This window comes from Phaseolus vulgaris, chromosome 9, assembly GCF_000499845.2.
Source record: "Phaseolus vulgaris cultivar G19833 chromosome 9, P. vulgaris v2.0, whole genome shotgun sequence".
Lineage (NCBI taxonomy): Eukaryota > Viridiplantae > Streptophyta > Magnoliopsida > Fabales > Fabaceae > Phaseolus > Phaseolus vulgaris.
Window position 1 is genome coordinate 10,140,656 of NC_023751.2, and position 18,503 is coordinate 10,159,158.

The 18,503-nt window shown below is 28.3% G+C and overlaps 1 protein-coding gene and 1 long non-coding RNA gene across 10 annotated transcripts; one reads left to right on the forward strand and one right to left on the reverse strand.

Annotated features, from left to right (window-relative positions):
• Nucleotides 1-2,907: 2,907 nt before the first annotated feature.
• Nucleotides 2,908-4,353, reverse strand: LOC137821324 (uncharacterized). The gene is made up of 3 exons (XR_011082782.1): nucleotides 4,155-4,353; nucleotides 3,929-4,003; nucleotides 2,908-3,149 (listed from the first exon to the last, which is right to left on the reverse strand). It is a non-coding gene; the product is annotated as an uncharacterized lncRNA (long non-coding RNA).
• Nucleotides 4,354-13,324: 8,971 nt separating this feature from the next.
• LOC137820735 (calcineurin B-like protein 4) lies at nucleotides 13,325-17,476 on the forward strand. Of its 9 annotated transcripts, XM_068624963.1 has the most exons (11): nucleotides 13,420-13,460; nucleotides 13,567-13,638; nucleotides 13,742-13,864; nucleotides 14,640-14,814; nucleotides 15,585-15,667; nucleotides 15,773-15,832; nucleotides 16,034-16,142; nucleotides 16,299-16,351; nucleotides 16,545-16,625; nucleotides 16,733-16,845; nucleotides 16,940-17,476. In XM_068624963.1, exons 4-11 carry the CDS (start codon nucleotides 14,706-14,708, stop codon nucleotides 17,001-17,003), a joined length of 672 nt encoding a protein of 223 aa, XP_068481064.1. In that variant the 5' UTR covers nucleotides 13,420-13,460; nucleotides 13,567-13,638; nucleotides 13,742-13,864; nucleotides 14,640-14,705; the 3' UTR covers nucleotides 17,004-17,476. The 9 variants fall into 9 exon arrangements, with proteins under 9 accessions (XP_068481060.1, XP_068481065.1, XP_068481062.1 ...); XM_068624957.1 differs by lacking the exon at nucleotides 13,742-13,864 and having other exon boundaries at nucleotides 13,446-13,460; XM_068624958.1 differs by lacking the exon at nucleotides 13,742-13,864 and having other exon boundaries at nucleotides 13,446-13,460; nucleotides 14,640-14,787.
• The last annotated feature ends 1,027 nt before the right edge of the window (nucleotides 17,477-18,503 follow it).

Consider the following 18,503-nt stretch of genomic DNA (forward strand, 5'->3'; position numbering starts at 1 on the left):
CTTATATAGAGACCTACCAACTCATCAACTCGTGCGTGAGACTATAAATTATGGGTGGTGTGATAGTGGTCCGATAGCAAGTGACCTGTTAAATCCAACAAACTCTTATTATGATAGACTCTAAATGACTTTGATATCATATTAAGATGAAATTTAAACCTAAATCAACCTTATAAAATGACTTGTAAGGTGAGTTTTGCACCTACTTATATATTATGAAAAATCTTTATCTCTAGCCGATGTGAGATCTCCAAATGTATCTGAATTTCAATTGGTAAATATTGAAATGATTATGTATCTTGAATGCAATGTTGCTATACTTAAATCTTGATAGAATAATTTCATGAATAACTATTGCTATACTTAAATCTTGATAGAATAATTTCATGAATAACTAGTGATAATATATATATATATATATTATTATTAAACTATTGTTTTATTCTTTGTCTTGAAAATTGAGTGTGATGTTTGAGTTAGAACGTATAATTGGATTGGACATGGGATTGTAAACTAAAAATTTAGTTTGATTTGATTACACTTCTAAGTTGTTTTATGCTTTAAGAATTGATTATTTCATGAGTTTTGAATTGATATTTTGTAAATAATTATGAGAATGGATAAGTCAATGAGTGATGAAATAAATCTATAATTTCAACGCTTGTGCATAATTGAATTCTTGCGTGTGCCTTGAATTGTAGAAGGAATGGGCAATTATGTTTTTAATATGATAATTGGAATTGATCAAGATTTTTTTGTTAAATTAAATTGTTTTAAACTTCGGCTTAGAAGTTTGATTGATTTTTATAGTTTTTGAGTAATTTTTCCAATCAAATACATTCTTGTATAGTAGATACTGTTCGAAATTGAAAAGAAAAGTTCCTGAAGAATCTCGTTCAGCTAAAGGAACGATTTTTTTTTAAAGTTTGCTCAATCAAAAAATTTATATGAATGGAATCATAAAAATAATTTTTTATATTCTTAAAAAAAATTCCAACACCAAAATTTTCAGAAATAAAAGCTTACCTTATTTTTGTTTGTCATATATAAATGTCATCACAATATTAGATGATCACAACTCTACCTATTTTTGCATAATGATTAATATTATATCACAAAAATTATGCGCTTTTTTAATCAGTGATATAATTATTCAATATTTTAAATTTTAATAATTTATGTATGGTTCAAACTTACTCCTTATTCGCTTATCATAAAACACTTTTCTTTTTCTTTTCCCCCCTTTTTCTTTTTCTTTTTCTTTTTCTCTTTATATATCCTAATGTTTATGGTTCACGTTTACAATACTTATTATAACAAACTTTGCTCCTTCTAAATTTATAAAACTTTAAGTCATATAAATATATACTTTTAGTTAATATTATGATAATCGAAATGAATGATTCATTGAATCATATACATGTAGATAACACATGATTGACGCCTTATTTCATTAGTCACATCATCCTTAAAAGTTAACAAAAGTAGTTCAAATATTTAAAATTGATGTGATGCATTTAACTCTGTAATATAAATATAGCATAATGTTTAATTTATTAAGCAATTATCAATTGGAAATCCTACTACATCCAATTCATTATAGATAAAAATATTTTACAATATATATTTTGGTGTGCAAATCCATCTTATAATCAATTTTATAAAGTTGAGTTAGGTTTAAAGTCTATTTCTTAATATGCTATCAAAATAATTTAGAATATATTATAGCAATAATTTGTTGTGCCTATTGTGTCACCCGCTATCGGACTATTATCGGATCATCCATAATATATAGTCTCACGCACAAGTCGGTAATGTATAAATTACATATTTGCTTCTCTAGTTTTACAACATTTCTCTTAACTTTATTTAACCTCCAAGATCAACTTGCCAAAACTTTTTATTCAATAAAAAGTAAAAATGAAAAGGTAGTTAGTCCTTTGATTAAATTGATTAAGCTTGCTTTGATAATTTTTTCTATTCGGATGATATGACGTATGAGGACATATGCTCGTTTCCAGGATAAGATTGAGGTTTTTATGGCAATTTCAGTTATTAAAGATTTAACTCATCTAGTGGGTAATTCGTCTAAAACTTCAATGAAGAATGATATGTTGGATTTCAATGTGATCAAGTTTTTTAGTATTAATACTAGTATTGATAAAGTTCTTCGTCCTCTTCCTGTTAGATGGGAGTTTCCTTCACCAGGCTGGGTTAAAATTAACACTGATGGGACTGCTAGGGGATATCCTGGTCTTGCAACTTGTGGAGGTATTTTTCGTGGGAGTATGGGAGAATTTATAGGAACTTTCTCTGCGTTTCTTGAAGTTCGGACTGTTCTGGTTGTTGATTTTTATGCAGTTATACATGCTATGGAGGAAGCTCAAAAGATGAGACTTACTAATGTCTGACTGGAATGTGATTTTGCTTTGATTTGTGTTGCGTTTACTGTTAGGACCAATGTTCCTTGGATACTTCGTAATCGATGAAATATTTGTCTTAATTACTGTAGGAAAATCAGGTTTAGGGTTACTCATATTTTTCGTGAAGGGCGTGGGCTGATAAGTTGACTAATTTAAGATTTATTCATAGAGAATCTTTTCATTGGTATAATAGGCTATCATTTAATCTAATCTAATCTTAGAATTCTTTATGAATAGGTATAGTTTACTAATGTATCATTTTTGTTAATATATGAGTTTTGGTCTAGTCCCCCATATTTTTGTATTTTTTTTTTTCAATAATATTTTTTTCATACGATGACAAATGATTGTTGTTACTTGAGGTGTCAACATAGCTGAACTGCCTAACATGAAAGCTTTTATTTTAAAAAAAAGTAGTTCAATTTTCTCATCCTAAATTAGAAGTTTAGGTTGATTTAGTTTTTGAAATTTTATATCCATATAATTTAATTTGTAAAATTTAATAATTTAACTACAAATTAATTATTCAAACCCACAAATTGTAACACCCCGGAAAATACATCTAACTATTACAATACAGGTTCTACTTATTTCTATACAAGCATAAAGTTTTTCAAAACATTCCTAATACATGATTATGACATATAGAAATACAAATATTTACAATATAAGTTTCATAATCAACGCCCTAAAACTCTTCTGATCCTCAGACACCTGTAAGATCATCTGCTCGTGTACGTAGTACAGTCATCGCAGTTCAAACACAACAAGAAAAGCAAGGGTAAGCTAGTGAAAATAGAATTTTATAATATACACAATTAAATCAAAAGAGAAAACCAAGTTACACGATCAATTTCTCAAATTATTTAATCTTCTTCAAATCTCAACAATAAAACAATCACATAGATCTCACATGGATCTACACATCCAGAATATTCAACAAACAACATCTTCCGGAAGACCCGTATTAAGTAAGTCCTACCAGAGACTAACACCTGATCCAAAGATTACCAGCGAATCCAACAGAAAGGATCAGGGTAAGTTCAATACAACCCAAGCCGTGCATCTCATATGTCACGGTGTGCATGAACTCCCCCATCAGCTTCTCACCACCTGATATCTTAGTCTATGTGACTTAGATCATTAGTGAAGCTCGGAGATCTCTGTTACCACATAGGCATCAATACTTAATACACAACAAACATCAGTCCATACATTATCCCAAATGTATGAATTCAATTCCATACCATCCCGTCATACAATATCATCCCAAACACGATCCACAACATTCAAAAACGTAATTAACATAAAAAAAAACAACACTTAAATATTAAACCATCAAAATATAATATTTTTACAAATTTAAATAATATATAAACAAACAACCCAATATATATAACACACAACATCCCTGCAAGAAGAATTGAATATTGGGACCACGTCCCTTCCGCATTCAGATCTTCTATCCTAGGGTGCTATTAAAAATTAAATTAAGCTTCCCTTACCTCAATTGCTTGCTTTCCAAGCAAATTTTAGAATTTTATTCCCCACCGTTTGGATAAGCTTCAAGATTTACGGGCCTAATGCAAATTATCCAAACAGAACAAAATTTCAGTATATAATATAATAAGTTGAGAGGATTAAACTTCTCAACTGACCCCACCAAGATTGATGACTAAATCCTAAGGAAAAACAGAGAACAAAGGATATTTAGAGTAAAAATGAACTTACTCTGTTTGAAAATCTGATCGGGTAGAAATGTTCCTTAACTCCTCAGCTACAGCGTGGTATGATCAGATTCTAAAATAGATGAAGATTGGGAGAGAAAACTAAGAGAGAGAGAAAAGAATATGAAAAGAGAGAAATGGAGATAAGGAAGAAAAAGAAGAAGAAAGAATTTGTGCGGGGGCTCTGTATTTTTTTTTAACGCTGTTACACAAATTCTAATATTAACATTATAAAAAACAATCTGTCCTAAACTTAATAAATTAAATACTGAATTATAATACTGAAACTTAGATTAAAGTAATAGAAGTTATCACTTTCACAAATATAATAACTTTTTATTCATTTTCTTAATTTATTTTAATCAAACTACAGTCGCACTACCATGGAAAGAGTAGGATTAATATGATATCCACGATTTTCTGACTCGTTAAGCAATTATTCATATACTGACAATTCCGCAAAATAATAGAGTCCTTTTGGGAATAGCCAAAAGAAATTAAACCCTCATTACTTTTTCTTTCAATTTGATTCATCATAAATACTTTATTTCTTCTAACAATTCTTCTTTAGATCTAATAAATAAAAAAACATATTTCTAACATCCCAAAACTTTACTATCCACGCTACTATAAACTCATTAAAGAGTTGTATAAAGTTTATAGTAGTTCAATATATAAATATAATCATATATGTATAAATATAAATATTTATAAAAATAGAATTAAAAAATATTTTTTTTAGATGTCGCTTATGTAATAATTTATTTGGTGAATTCTAGATATGATTTCGACATTTATACGTATATTTATACGTATATATATTCCTGTAAAAAGTATAGTTATTATAGTTTTCTTATAAATCAATTGAATATATAAATTAATATTCACTTTATATTTATGAAACATTTATAATATAATCCAATTCATTAAAGAGACCAGTAGAAAAATTTAAGAAATTTAATTATATAACTTAATTTACGAATTTAATTAATTTCTTTTACATGTTATTATTAATATTATTTCGTCCTCTAAAACTTCCTTATAATCTTATATGAAAGTGAAAGAAGTCTTCACTTTATCCCACGTCATTTAATCAGAAAATTAAAAGTATTATTATAAACCTTAACACACTCAAGTTCATCTTTTCCAAACATATTACATACAAGAAAAACTTTATTACACATAACACAAAGATCACAAATCTTTATTAAACAAGAAAAACTCATTTGATTAAAATTCTAATTAACTAGTCTTATTATAGTCTTGATAACCTTCATTATAGTAAAGCTAATATATAAAAACATAAACATATAATTATTATTTTTTTTAAACAAAGCATTTTAGAAAAATAAAATTTTCAATAAATGAAAATATATTAATTTTATAATATATATATATACACACACTTTCTTAACTTAAAATATTAAAATATTTATTCTTGGTCTATTTTATGTTCTCTCTTCTAATCTAAAAGAAAAATATTCTTACTCCATTCAAAATCTAGCTAGGTGTTTAAACCTAGTAGCATATTCAGTGACGGAAAGATTTCCTTGTTCCAACTGCATGAATTTAATTATTTTGCATACCTGACACTGTCAGGAAAATATTCCTCCAGGAATCTTACTTTGAAGTTCTCCTAAGTGGCATCTTCTCCTCTGTCTTCCATCATTTTTGCTTCATGCCTATCCACCAGAATTCAGCTTCTTTAGTTAGTACATAAATGTCATAGGATAACTTTCTCTCTTCAGGGCATTGAGTAGCTTCAAAGATTCTTTCTATGTCTCTCACCCACTGGTCTGCTCCATCTGGATTTACCTTGCCATTAAATATGGGCGGATTGTGTCTCAGAAAATCCTCCAGACTAAAGGTATGAGGTTGTTGATGAAGCTGAGTTGCTTCAGCTGCTAATCTAGTAGTTTCTAATTGATGAAGGGTAGTTTGTTGTTGTTGTGCCATAGTAGCACTCTGTTGTTGCAAGGTTGTTGCCATCATCTCTATTGCCCGAGCTAAGTTGGGCATATCTACTGGTGGAGGAGGAGTAGGTGGTCTACGTGCCATCTACTAAGCACGTAAAGAATTGGGTTAGAAATTACTAAAAATTTCCAACTACATCTTTAAGACAAATTAACTTAAAAGAAATCATCACACAAAATAGATACAAAACCAATCAAGACTTATCTCTAAAATGTACTCTAGCTACTTAGAATTAAGATAGAAAATAATCTTGATCTAGTCATGAGTGTGCACCCTCACCACTCTATCAAGATTCTTTTCATTCTTAATACTTTCATCTTTATTCATAACAATTAACTTGACTCGAACATAAACAAGATTTCAAGAAAAACAACTTTGTCAAACATCTTATTAGAAACTTTTAATTAAGTCTTGAGACTAGACTTAAACAAAAATCTACACGCAGGAGAAACAGAATAAACCCACTACCCTCAGGTTATCCTAAGGATGAACTGCTCTGATACCATTAAATGTAACACCCCAGAAAATAACATCTAAATATTTCAATATAAGTTCTACGTATTTCTATACAAACTTGGAGTTTTTCAAAACATTCCTAATACATGATTAGGATTTATAGAAATACAAATATTTACATATCCATAACTCAAAATAAAACTCTGAAACCTCTAAGGCTTTCCTGCACCTGTATGGTCATCTGCTCGTGTACATAGTACAGTCATCGCAGTTTAAACACAACACAAAAAGAAAGGGTAAGCTAGTGAAAATAAAATTTTATAATATACGAAATTAAATTAAAAGAGAAAATAAAATTACATGGCCAATTTCTCAATTATTCAATCTTCTTGAAATCCCAACATAAATCAATCACATAGATCTCACATGGATCTACACATCCAGAATATTCAACAAACAACGTCTTCCGGAAGACCCGTATTAAGTAAGTCCTACCAGAGACTAACACCTGATCTAAAGATTACCAGCGAATCCAACAGAAAGGATCAGGATAAGTTCAATACAACCCAAGCTGTGCATGTCATATGTCACGGTGTGCATGAACTCCCCCATCAGCTTCTCACCACCTGATATCTTAGTCTATGTGACTTAGATCATCAGTGAAGCTCGGAGATCGTTACCACATAGGCATCAATACTTAATACACAGCAAACATCAGTCCATACATTATCCCAAATGTATGAATTCAATTCCATATCATTCCATCATACAATATCATTCAAAAAGTGATCCACAATATTCAAAAGTCTATTTGACATAAGAAAAGATAACACTTTAATACTAAATCATCAAAATATAATATTTTTAAATTTAAATAATATACAAACAAACAACCCAATATATAAACACACAACATCCTTACATGAAAAATTGAATATTGGGACCACGTCCCTTCCGCATTCAGATCTTCTATCCTAGAGTGCTATTAAAAAATTAAATTTAGCTTCCCTTACCTCAATTGCTTGCTTTCCAAGCAACTTTTAGAATTTTATTTCCCACGGTCTGGATAAGCTTCAAGATTTACGGGCCTAATGCAAGTTATCCAAACATAACAAAAATTCAGTATAGAGTAGAATAAGTTGAGAGGATTAAACTTCTCAACTGACCCCACCAATATTGATGACTAAATTCTAAGGAAAAACAAAGAACAAAGGATATTTAGAGTAAAAATGAACTTACTCTGTTTAAAAATCTGATCGGGTAAAAATGTTCCTTAACTCGCCAGCTACAACGTGGTCCGATCAGATTCTAAAATAGATGAAGATTGGAAGAGAAAATTAAGAGAGAGGGAGATAAGAGAATATGGAGAGAGAGAGAGATGGAGATAAGGAAGAAAAGAAGAAGAAAAAAAAAAAGCGTGCAAGGGGAGGGTTCTGTCTTTTTTTAAAAAGAAAAGCACTGTTACATTGTTGGCTTAAAATAAGAAATTAAGAAAAGACCGGATACATTAATATTAATTTAAAAATTTAAAAATAAATTTATTTTTTAAGTAATTCATATAAAATGACAAAATACTTCCTTATACTAATAAAATGAGATATATTAAATAAGGATAAAATCGAAAAAACTTTACGTAAAAAAAACGGTTATAATGAGAAATTTCCTTTATATATAGGTATAGATGTATAAATTATTATTATTATTATTATTATTATTATTTTGTCTTATCTAAATTTAATTGTTTCTTTTATTATATATTTTTTAAATAAAATTAATCTTATGTTAATCACCTATAATATGCATAAATGTTTCTTAACAATTAAACAATATATTATGTAAAATAAATAAACAATAAATATTTTTTTCTAAATTAGTTTATATTATTTTTAAATGGTTTATAAATTGGTATCTAATTAGCAATCAAGAATTTTGCTACCAAATTTAAAATCTAAATAATTGGTAGTTAAAAACCTTGATAGCTAATCAGATATCAATTTAGAAACTATTTAACAATAATGAAACTGATTTAGAAACCATTTTTTTTTGTTTCTCTTTAATTTAGTCACTATAACAACTAATTATTGTTTATATTTCATGATTTTGTTGTAGTGATATTTCTTGATTTTCCAAAACCAATTATCTTAAATTACACTTACAAAATAGAAAGAGTAATTATCGAGATCTTGCCGCTTGTGGAAGTATTTTCCGTGGAAGTATGGGAGAGTTTATTGGAATTTCATCTATGTTTCTTCACGTTCAGACTGCTTTGGTTGCTGAATTTTATGGAGTTATATATGCTTTGGAGGAAGCTCAAAAGTTGGGTCTTACTAATGCCTGACTGGAATGTGACTCTACCTTGGTTTGTGTTGTGTTTACTGTTAGGACAAATATTCCTTGTATGCTTCGTAATCGATGTAATACTTGTCTTAATTATTGTGAAAAAATCAGGTTTAGGGTTACTCATATTTTTCGTGAAGGGAATGCGTGTGCGGATAAGTTGGCTAATTTAGGTTTTATTCATAATTAATCCTTTCATTGGTATAATAGACTTCCATTTAGTCTATTCTTAGAATTCTTTATTAATAGGTATAGTCTACCTATGTATCGTTTTTGTTAACATATGAGTTTTGATCTAGTCCCCCATATTTTTGTATTTTGTATTTATTTATCTTTTAATAATATTTTTTTTTCATGTGATGACAAATGATTGTTGTTACTTGATGTATTAGTCTAGCTGAAATGTCAAGTAGCATAATGATGTCTAACATGAAAACTTTTTATAAAAGAAATATCATCAATCTCATCTCATTAAAAACTAATGGGAAAAAATTAGGAATATCATGAATCATAACTGAACACACACAAAATACAACATTGTTGAACTTATGAGACATTGTGAATTTAATCCCTAATATCATAGTTTTGTGGTAAATATAGTTTGTATTTTACTCATAATTTGATTCATAAAATTATATTTTAAAAACAAAATAGTCTTATATATTTAGAGACTAAAATAAACATTCAATAATTGAATTAATAACATCTCATATACCAAATTAAACATTTATTCTTTTTTTTTGTTATAGAGATAGGATCATACCTATACATATAAAAAAAAAACAAGTCCGGATAATTTACGGGTGCTAAACTAATATATTTTATTTATATGTATCCAACCAAAAGGTTTGGGGAAGTTTTACATATGATTATGTATTTGGAGTGTAAATTTAATGAGGAAGGAGATATATTGTTAAAAAAAGTAAGAGAAATATATAACAATATTTCTATCAACCGATACATTTTAAATTTAGACTATCAAAATTAATTAAACTTTTTGGAGTGACAAAAACTAACGTTTAACTATTTTAGATGGACGAAAATAAAATCTGTTACTTAAATAAAATATGAAACGCGGCAAAAATTTGAAAGCAATATTTAGAAGTTAAATTCTCTCTCCACTAATTCTCATTCTTCATTTATATTAATTGTGAAAAATAAATTTTAATATTTTCTCAAAATTTAAATAATTCTAAATGAAATATATTCTGAGTTGCATCGTGCATCAATACATTCCTTTCAATTGCATACATTCCTTCTTTTAGGTGTAACACCTCCATTCTTCTTCAACTGCAGATTGAACACGTGATGTAAAATTTGAGTGTGTGTAAGAGGTTGACGAGAAAATTCGTTGTATTTGAAATTTCTCAGTGCGATTTTTTTTTTAGGTTTATACTATTTTTGCACCTTGTTATTTTCTTTTCACGTTTTGTGATTTTCAAAAAAATAAAAAAAATAAGCAAATAAAAATACAATCATCATCAATAAAAACATCACAAAACTTACCTCAATCATCAACTATTATAAACAACCACAGTTAAAAAGGAAGAAAAAAACATTATCCTCACTATCCTAAAAAAAAGAGTATTATTAGAACTAAAACAATAAAGAGATTATAGTAAATTGAAAAAAAAATTGAGATAAAATAATTAAATTGATGAATGAAATAAAAACAAAAATATAAAAATAATGAATTGTAATTGACGGAACATACTTAATAAAAATTAAAATTATTTTAATTAATTAATAGAATGAATATTTTAATAAAAATTTAATTAAAAATATTAAAATTTATGAGATGGTTATAATTTAATTAAATTAAGATTTTATTATTTTAATAGCTTTCGGATTAAGTTTTACAAATAAACCCTTTTTAAATAAACTCGCCTAATTCAGTTTACATATTCCATATAACTTTTTAAAGTCAGACGAGCTTAGAGTATAAATGAATGAATTTAATTAACTTTTTAACATAAAACAGTCCATAGACTTTTATTTATTAATATGCTTTTAGATCAACTAAAGATATGAAGATATCGTGAATTTTTTAATAAGTTTATTTTATTATTTAATTATCTTTAAAGTCAAATGAAGTACAAATAACAGGTTGATGAATTCAAGCACATACGATCTTATTATATTCTGTCGTGAAATAATAAAACATATGATAACTTGTTTAAATGTCGGAGAAACTTTTTAATAGGCATTTTTGGTCAAATAATTCCAATAGACATTTATTTAGTAAATATATTAATTTAAAGTTTAAATTTATGGATTAGGTTAAAATATAAATTTCGACTTAGGTTTTGAACGCCGGATTATAAAGTTGCGGCAATATGTTGACTTCCTTAACACTTATAGTTGAGTATTTTATACAAGTTATGGGTTTGTCGACTTATTAATATATGCTTCATTAATATAAGCTTCGTAAATTCCTTTTTCATATATTTATATTAATTGAAAAAATTGATTTTAATTTTTTTTATTTTCTAAATAATTTTAAATGAGATATAACATTAGTTTTTTTAAATAAAAAAGTTACACCTAACATTTTATACATCCTTTTTCATTTTCGGTTTCACATAATAGTTTTATTATTTGAGAATGTGAAAGAATTGGTGAGAAGATTAAGTATACTTTATTTATTTTTTTTTAAAATATCACAAAATTTATCTATTATTAATATCTAATATCAGTTACCACTTAAAAGCAAAGAAAAAAAATCTTACTCCCACTATACTAAAAAGATATTATTAAAATAAAAATATATGAAAATAGAGGAAAATATATGAAAGTGGATAGAGAATTTGAGTATATGTTATGAATTTATATTGGTGGAATTTTATAGTTTTTATGCATTAATTTCTATATGGTGATTTTTTTTAAATCCTTTATTTTAAAGTGTTTTAACTTAGTCATAAAATTAAAACAAGTAATTTAAAAGTATTATAGATTTTATAGTGGTTGTTAAATCAAATACAAATATGAAAATGAAAAAGCTATCACTGTAGATATCTGCACAGCTGTGACCTCCCTTTTTTCTTCTGTTCATTGTTTCTTTTTTTGACATTTTTTCTTTTTCTTACTTTTTTTCTACCTTTCTCCTTTTTCCCTTTTCCCTTTTCATGTTTTTCCGCACAAAGATCTTCAACGTCATTAAATAATATCCTTGCCTCTTTCATCCAACGAAATACTTTTACAAGTATTAGACGACAAAGTTGAAACTTGAAAGCTCATAGTTGACGAACATTAATAATTGTATTTCTACATTACATTATAAAACTTATAAATTCTTTATTTATTTATTTAAAACTATTATCTTTTTACAATCTCAACTCTTTTATTTTTTTAAAATATTTTCGTCCTCCTTCCTTTTATCTCTTTATAATCTCAAATATTCTAACTTCTTTTTAAACTATTTTTTTTATAGAGCTGTGAGCTAATGGATAGTTGAAATAAGGTTTAACTTAATAGAAATTTTTTCCTTAGGATAAGGTTTCTCATTCTTCTAAGATTCCAAGTTTTTTTAATGGAGGTGCTCTTTGGTGGAATAAACATAAACGGTAACAAAATTACTAAATAAAAACTAATTTTAAAGACAAAAAATAATTAATTACTATATTAACTAAATTAAATATTATTTTAGAGACAAAAAAATTATTGATATTTAAAGTAGTTTATATTATTCATAAAATTTATAAAATAGTTTCTAACAGGTATCTAATTAGTTACTAATTATTTTAGATTCTAAAGTTGGTAACTAAAATCTCAATATCTAATTAGATAATAATTTAGAAACTAGTTTATAAATAACCATAGAAACTAATTTAAATATCAATAATTTTTTTAATTTCTAAAATAATATATAATTTAGTTAATATAGTAACATGTTTAATCATTTAAACAATAAGTTATAACTTGAATAAACAAAAACTCTTATAAAAAATCCTCTTTATTATTGGAAGTGTTAAATTAATTGTTCAAACAACAAGTTTCATCACTTAAGCGGTTGTCTATGTTTGAATAAAATGTGATCGATTGAAATACATTCTTTTACGAGGATGTGATATAAAAAAATTAGTACTAGCAAAGAGATACTTTTGACTTAATGATTATTGCATAAAAGTAATCTAAATATGATGAAAATTTCTATGATATAATCGAGTGAGAAATCAAATACAAACATGTGAAAAATGATTTTATTCCATAAAATTTGTCCTAAGAAATCAAATTTATCATGAAAATACAATAACAAATCGATTAAATAGATATAATAAACATTAATCTCAGGCTTATAACTTAAATCCAACATTTTAGAAAGTATTTTTTGTTTAAATAGTTGATGGATGTTTTGCATACTTATTGTAAAGCAGGTGGAATAGGAGGAAAAAAAGAAAACTCTATAGTCTGGTGGTTCATTAATTATAAATAAAATATACAACTCCCCAAGTGAATTTGCATCTCAAGTATAAATAAACCTCACAAACAACTTCTTCTCTCCTGCGCCATCTTCATCCTCATTCAACTCCAACATATTTAACAGGTTAGTCTCCTCTAAATTATCTCTTCCTCCCTGTTTTCTTCTTTCTCCATTTCTCCACTGTTGAGATACACCACTACTTAATATTAACTTAGAATTTTAACTGTAGTATATGCTCGTCAGATTCGTCACCTACAATACAACCTTCAGTATATTGCCATTTTTTGCCTACTCAAAGGAGGTCAAGATTAAATATAAATAATTTTTAGGCACTTTCTTTTTAAAATATTATATTAAATTTTTTTTTTTATCATTTTATATAATTTATTTTTTTCTGTTACTAGGAGTTGAAAATTATTTCAAGTGTTAATAAACGATCTTGGAAAAATATAGAAAGTGAATGAATACGACTCAGCGAGCTGCTACTGTTCTCTCATTGATTTTGGTTACCACCTCCCTTTTTATTTGTAAGAATTGATTTTTTTATTTCCTTCATTATTTTGATTTTGATTTGAGCTCCTCTCATGGCTTTTAAATACCTTCTTTACGAAGAGAACATGGATTGTTATCTCTTTTGTTTTTCATGTCCTTTTCCTTTTGGAAAAAGAATTTGAGCCATCAGTTAAATTTTTCAAAAGTAAAATTAAGACAGTGGAAGTGTATTAAAAATATGCATGTTGGGGGTGTGTTATGATGTTTTCATTACAGTTTTTTTCACTCTTGAGAGCAGTTGACTATTATCCGGTATTGAATAAAAACAAAAAAATGTTATTCTTAATATCAAGTTGAAGGAAGAGTAGGTTAGATTTTTTTTTTAATTAGTGTGTGTTCATCTTCTTTTTTTTTTTTTTTTTTATATTCGAGACTAGAGAAATGCGTTAAAAGATCTGAAAAGAAATATTACAAAGAAGGGTAAAAAATTGATCTGTCCATTGAATCTAAGAGCATGTTTGGGTCATCAGAGTTGTTTTATCTGATGTTTTTTTTCCCAAAATACACAAGGAGAGGCTAGTTTTTTCTTCCTTTGTCTGATTTGACATTTTTGAAAACTTGGAAAGTAAAATTAAGATATTTTTGTTTTAAAGTTCTAGTCAACTTCACGCAATTTATCTGTGGCTGAATTTTTAATTTACATTGGATGGTTGTAAAAATTTATATAATTATGTTATGTATGTTTTCTGTCCAATTTTCAATCACAAGTGAATTGTCTTGAACCTGAAGATGAATGTGATTAAAACTTAGGCCCTTCCCTGGAATGAATCCATCGTTTGTCAAAGAATTTGGAAGAGAGTTTTGCAGTTCTCTTTAATGGGCTGCTGCTATTCAACTTCAAAGAGAACCGGAACACCAGGTTACGAGGAACCCACCGTTCTTGCATCTCAGACACCCTGTGAGTATCATGATCCATCATTGAATGGTAAATCCTTGCTGCTTTGCTGTTCAAGTTTCGATTGGTTTCTGCTAAGAACCATCAAGGTCCTTTTACTAACCCACTGATCTTAAACTCTTAGGGGCATTTCATCTCCAGTTTCAATTTTGTAAATTTATTCAATTTATGATTTAGTTTGCCTGAGACTTGATCATTTTTTTTATGTACAATACAGAATAAGCACAAAATCTGAAACTTTCCAAATTCACTGACGCAGATTACTCCTAATTACTGATAGTTGATTTTGACAAATTATAATCTAATGATCATGTCTGAAAAAATATGGCCCTGTTGTTCAATATTGTAGAACTTTCTATAGGCGCATCGAAGTATTGAAATCTGATTCTTCACCTTATATACAGTTAACATGCAATTCGTAGACAGCAGTACCTCATTTTGCCACGGATAGTTTCTTTACTCTGTTTTTTGTTTTATGTTTTCCGCAAAGGATAGTTCAAGGTCAGGGAAATTCTAAATTAATTGTTTATAAAAGGAACAGAAATGTTTATAGAAAAAGTTTTTATAATCACAAACTTTCGAAGTGTTTATATTTTATACAACTTGTTAGAATGTTATAAATACAGTAGCAGTGGATATATAATCAATCTACTTAATCCTAATATCCTCAATTATTAGGTTTATAAGATTCTAACAGAACTATTTGTTGAAACCTCCTAATGAGTAATTCGTCATTCTTTATGATTTCAATATTAAGTTTCAAAGCTGATAAAAAGAATCTTTCTTTCTTGCTTTCTTAGTTACTGTTAGTGAAGTAGAAGCCTTGCATGAACTCTACAAGAAGTTGAGCAATTCAATTATTGAAGATGATCTTATTCACAGGGTAAGTTAGGCATTTAAGTTTTCCAGTGTTTGGATGAGATGTCCTTAAAGTCGACACCTAAGTAATCTCTCTGATGATTTACTTCTTGATCATCTTGCATTCCAGGAAGAATTCCAGTTGGCACTATTCAGGAATAAAAACAAGAAAAATCTGTTTGCAGATAGGGTTTGTAAATCTAATCCATGTTCTATAGTTTAAGATTATTTGACCGTAAAGTTCATGGAGACTATGTGCTATACTTACAGTATCCGAAGTTGCTTACTTGTTTCAGTGAAATCTTTTTATCTGATGTATTATTTTTTTCTACATTTACAGTCATATAACTTCTTTTGATTCTGATGCATACTCAAATTTGTTTCTCCACAGATTTTTGACTTGTTTGATCTCAAGCGCAATGGGGTCATTGAGTTCGGGGAATTTGTTCGATCATTGGGAGTTTTTCACCCAAATGCACCTTTAGAAGACAAAATTACTTGTAAGATTGACCTTCCAACAACATAAATATTTCATGTTAATTTCTTCTTTTCCTCTAGTCTTGGATTTTCCTATATTAAGTATATGCACTGATTAATGCTTTCAGTCACCCACAAGATACTTACCTTTCTTTAAATTGGGAATAATGGTTTTGCAGTTGCTTTTAGGCTGTATGATCTGAGGCAGACAGGGTTTATTGAAAGAGAAGAGGTAAGGTTTTCCTTCCTTGTTAAAATCACAATTTGAATTCTTTTTTTGGGGTTATTAATTTAATGTTACGTTATGTTTCTTTAGCTTTATCCATATTCATAGATAGATACATATATTTATGCTCGCTCTGTATAAGTTTACATCAACCCATTGCTTTCACTGTTTAGCATAATGGTCTGGTTTATCTCTGCAGTTGAAGGAGATGGTATTGGCACTTCTGCACGAGTCGGATCTTGAGCTTTCAGATGATATGATTGAAAGCATTGTGGACAAGGTTCACAAAACAGAAAGTTTACCTTATTTTTGTTACTTCTAAGTTCTAAGATGAGCTCCCTCTGAACTTGGCCTTCCTCACGTTGTTGTCTACCTTCTTACCCACAGACTTTCAGTGATGCTGATATAAATGGTGATGGAAAGATCGATCAAGATGAGTGGAAAGCATTTGTGTCCAAACATCCATCCTTGATAAAGAATATGACTCTTCCTTATCTGAAGTTAGTATATTCGTTCTCCATGAACCTTATTTTTTCAGTAACTGGAATTTCAGAAAACTTTTTTTTTAATGCATGTCTCCTTCCCATGTTGCAGGGATATTACATTGGCATTTCCCAGTTTTGTTGTAAGAACAGAAATTGAAGAGTCCGATATGTGAGTTTGGGAGGTTTTGCTTCACCAAAGATGCTATATACTATGTACTAGTTTATAGATATCTTTGATTTCGTCTCTTGATATCGTTTCTGTCAAGAGATGGCCTTAGGTGCGGGGCCAAAGACAAGAATATAGTTTGGTCTTTGGTTCCCCAACAAAGTTTCTAAACCTGGTTTTGCAAATCCATAGCTACCAAGTGAAGTTCTCTCTAGTTAGGTAGATAAACCTAAGGGTACGAATGATTCACTTGAATTGTTAATTCGAATTCAAGGTTAGCTTTGTACAAGCACTTTGTGTATATATACACACACACAAGAGATGAAAGTAGAGTGTAGTAACATATATGTAACTCGGCCATCTTTTGCTGCTTGCAAGTTTGAAGGTATGAGGATTATGCTAGAGGATACTTAATGACCTCTATAGTTGTTTAGATTCCAGTGTCAGAGTTTATGTTATGTATATTTTATGTTATGCTTTTCTGTTGTTTGGCCTTTTGCCCTGCACTTACACACAAAAAAGAGGCTTTTCTGTTAGTAAAGTTAGGAGTAATTAAAGTCTTACATTTCCTTCTACCTATTTCTTCGTTTATCATCACATTATTTATTATTGGAACATGATACTCGTGGACGATCAAAGTAGCGTCCTTTGTCAAGAAGGAAATTTGCATTAACATGAAAAATCACGTGAAAGAAAAACAGGGTATAAACCAGTAAAAGAAAGGAATGAGATAATAGAGAAAAGAAACAAGCAAGGAAAGAATAGACAGTCTGTTTTTACAAAGGGTAGATGGTCTATCTTTACAAAGGATAAATGATATAATTTTACAAAGAGTAGACGATGTACAGTAATAGTAGACGGTGAATGTTAAAAACAAAGTATAGTTTGTGATTTCTTTAAGCTTGTTATCTGCACTCAACCCACTTAGCCATTTTTCATGTTAGTCAGATTGATTCTTTTTGCTCCATCCTTGTTTCTTGTTCTTTTAATTTTTCTGCAAGATTTATGTTTATCTCCTCTTTTATTCCTTGTCTTAGGTGTAGTTGGAGTTTGAGAGCTTTTGGTATATTTTTCACTTGTTTTCACATTTTCTACAAAAATTACATGATCTATGAATTTTACTACAATTTGACCCTTATCAATGGACAACAAATCTAAAAGAAGAATTTGTGTTTTGATAGTAGCATATGTATCATTAAGATCCTTAAAGAAATCAAATCACATATTCAGAATAGTTATATTTAGAAGAAAATTTTATAAAATCACAATTGCATTTAACTTCACAAACACATTGTGGAATCAGTCTTAGAGATTCAAACTTCACCCATAATATCTTCAAATCAATGAACAACTCAGGAACATTTCTCTCACCTTTCTTCATTGAAAGTATTTCTTGAAGAATATTAAAATTCTAAAAAGATCTCCTTTAGGGAATCTTTATCTTAGATCCTCCCAATAATTTTTGCATTATCAATGTATATGTTTCTCTATGTTATTTGTGGACTGA

Excerpts from the sequence above, each read along its gene's own strand:
- LOC137820735 (XM_068624957.1), top strand. The coding sequence starts at position 13,570 with ATGCTCGTCAGATTCGTCACCTACAATACAACCTTCAGTATATTGCCA. Across the intron at positions 14,815-15,584 it reads TCATGATCCATCATTGAATG|TTACTGTTAGTGAAGTAGAA; the intron begins GTAAATCCTTGC and ends TTGCTTTCTTAG. Across the intron at positions 15,833-16,033 it reads AAAATCTGTTTGCAGATAGG|ATTTTTGACTTGTTTGATCT; the intron begins GTTTGTAAATCT and ends GTTTCTCCACAG.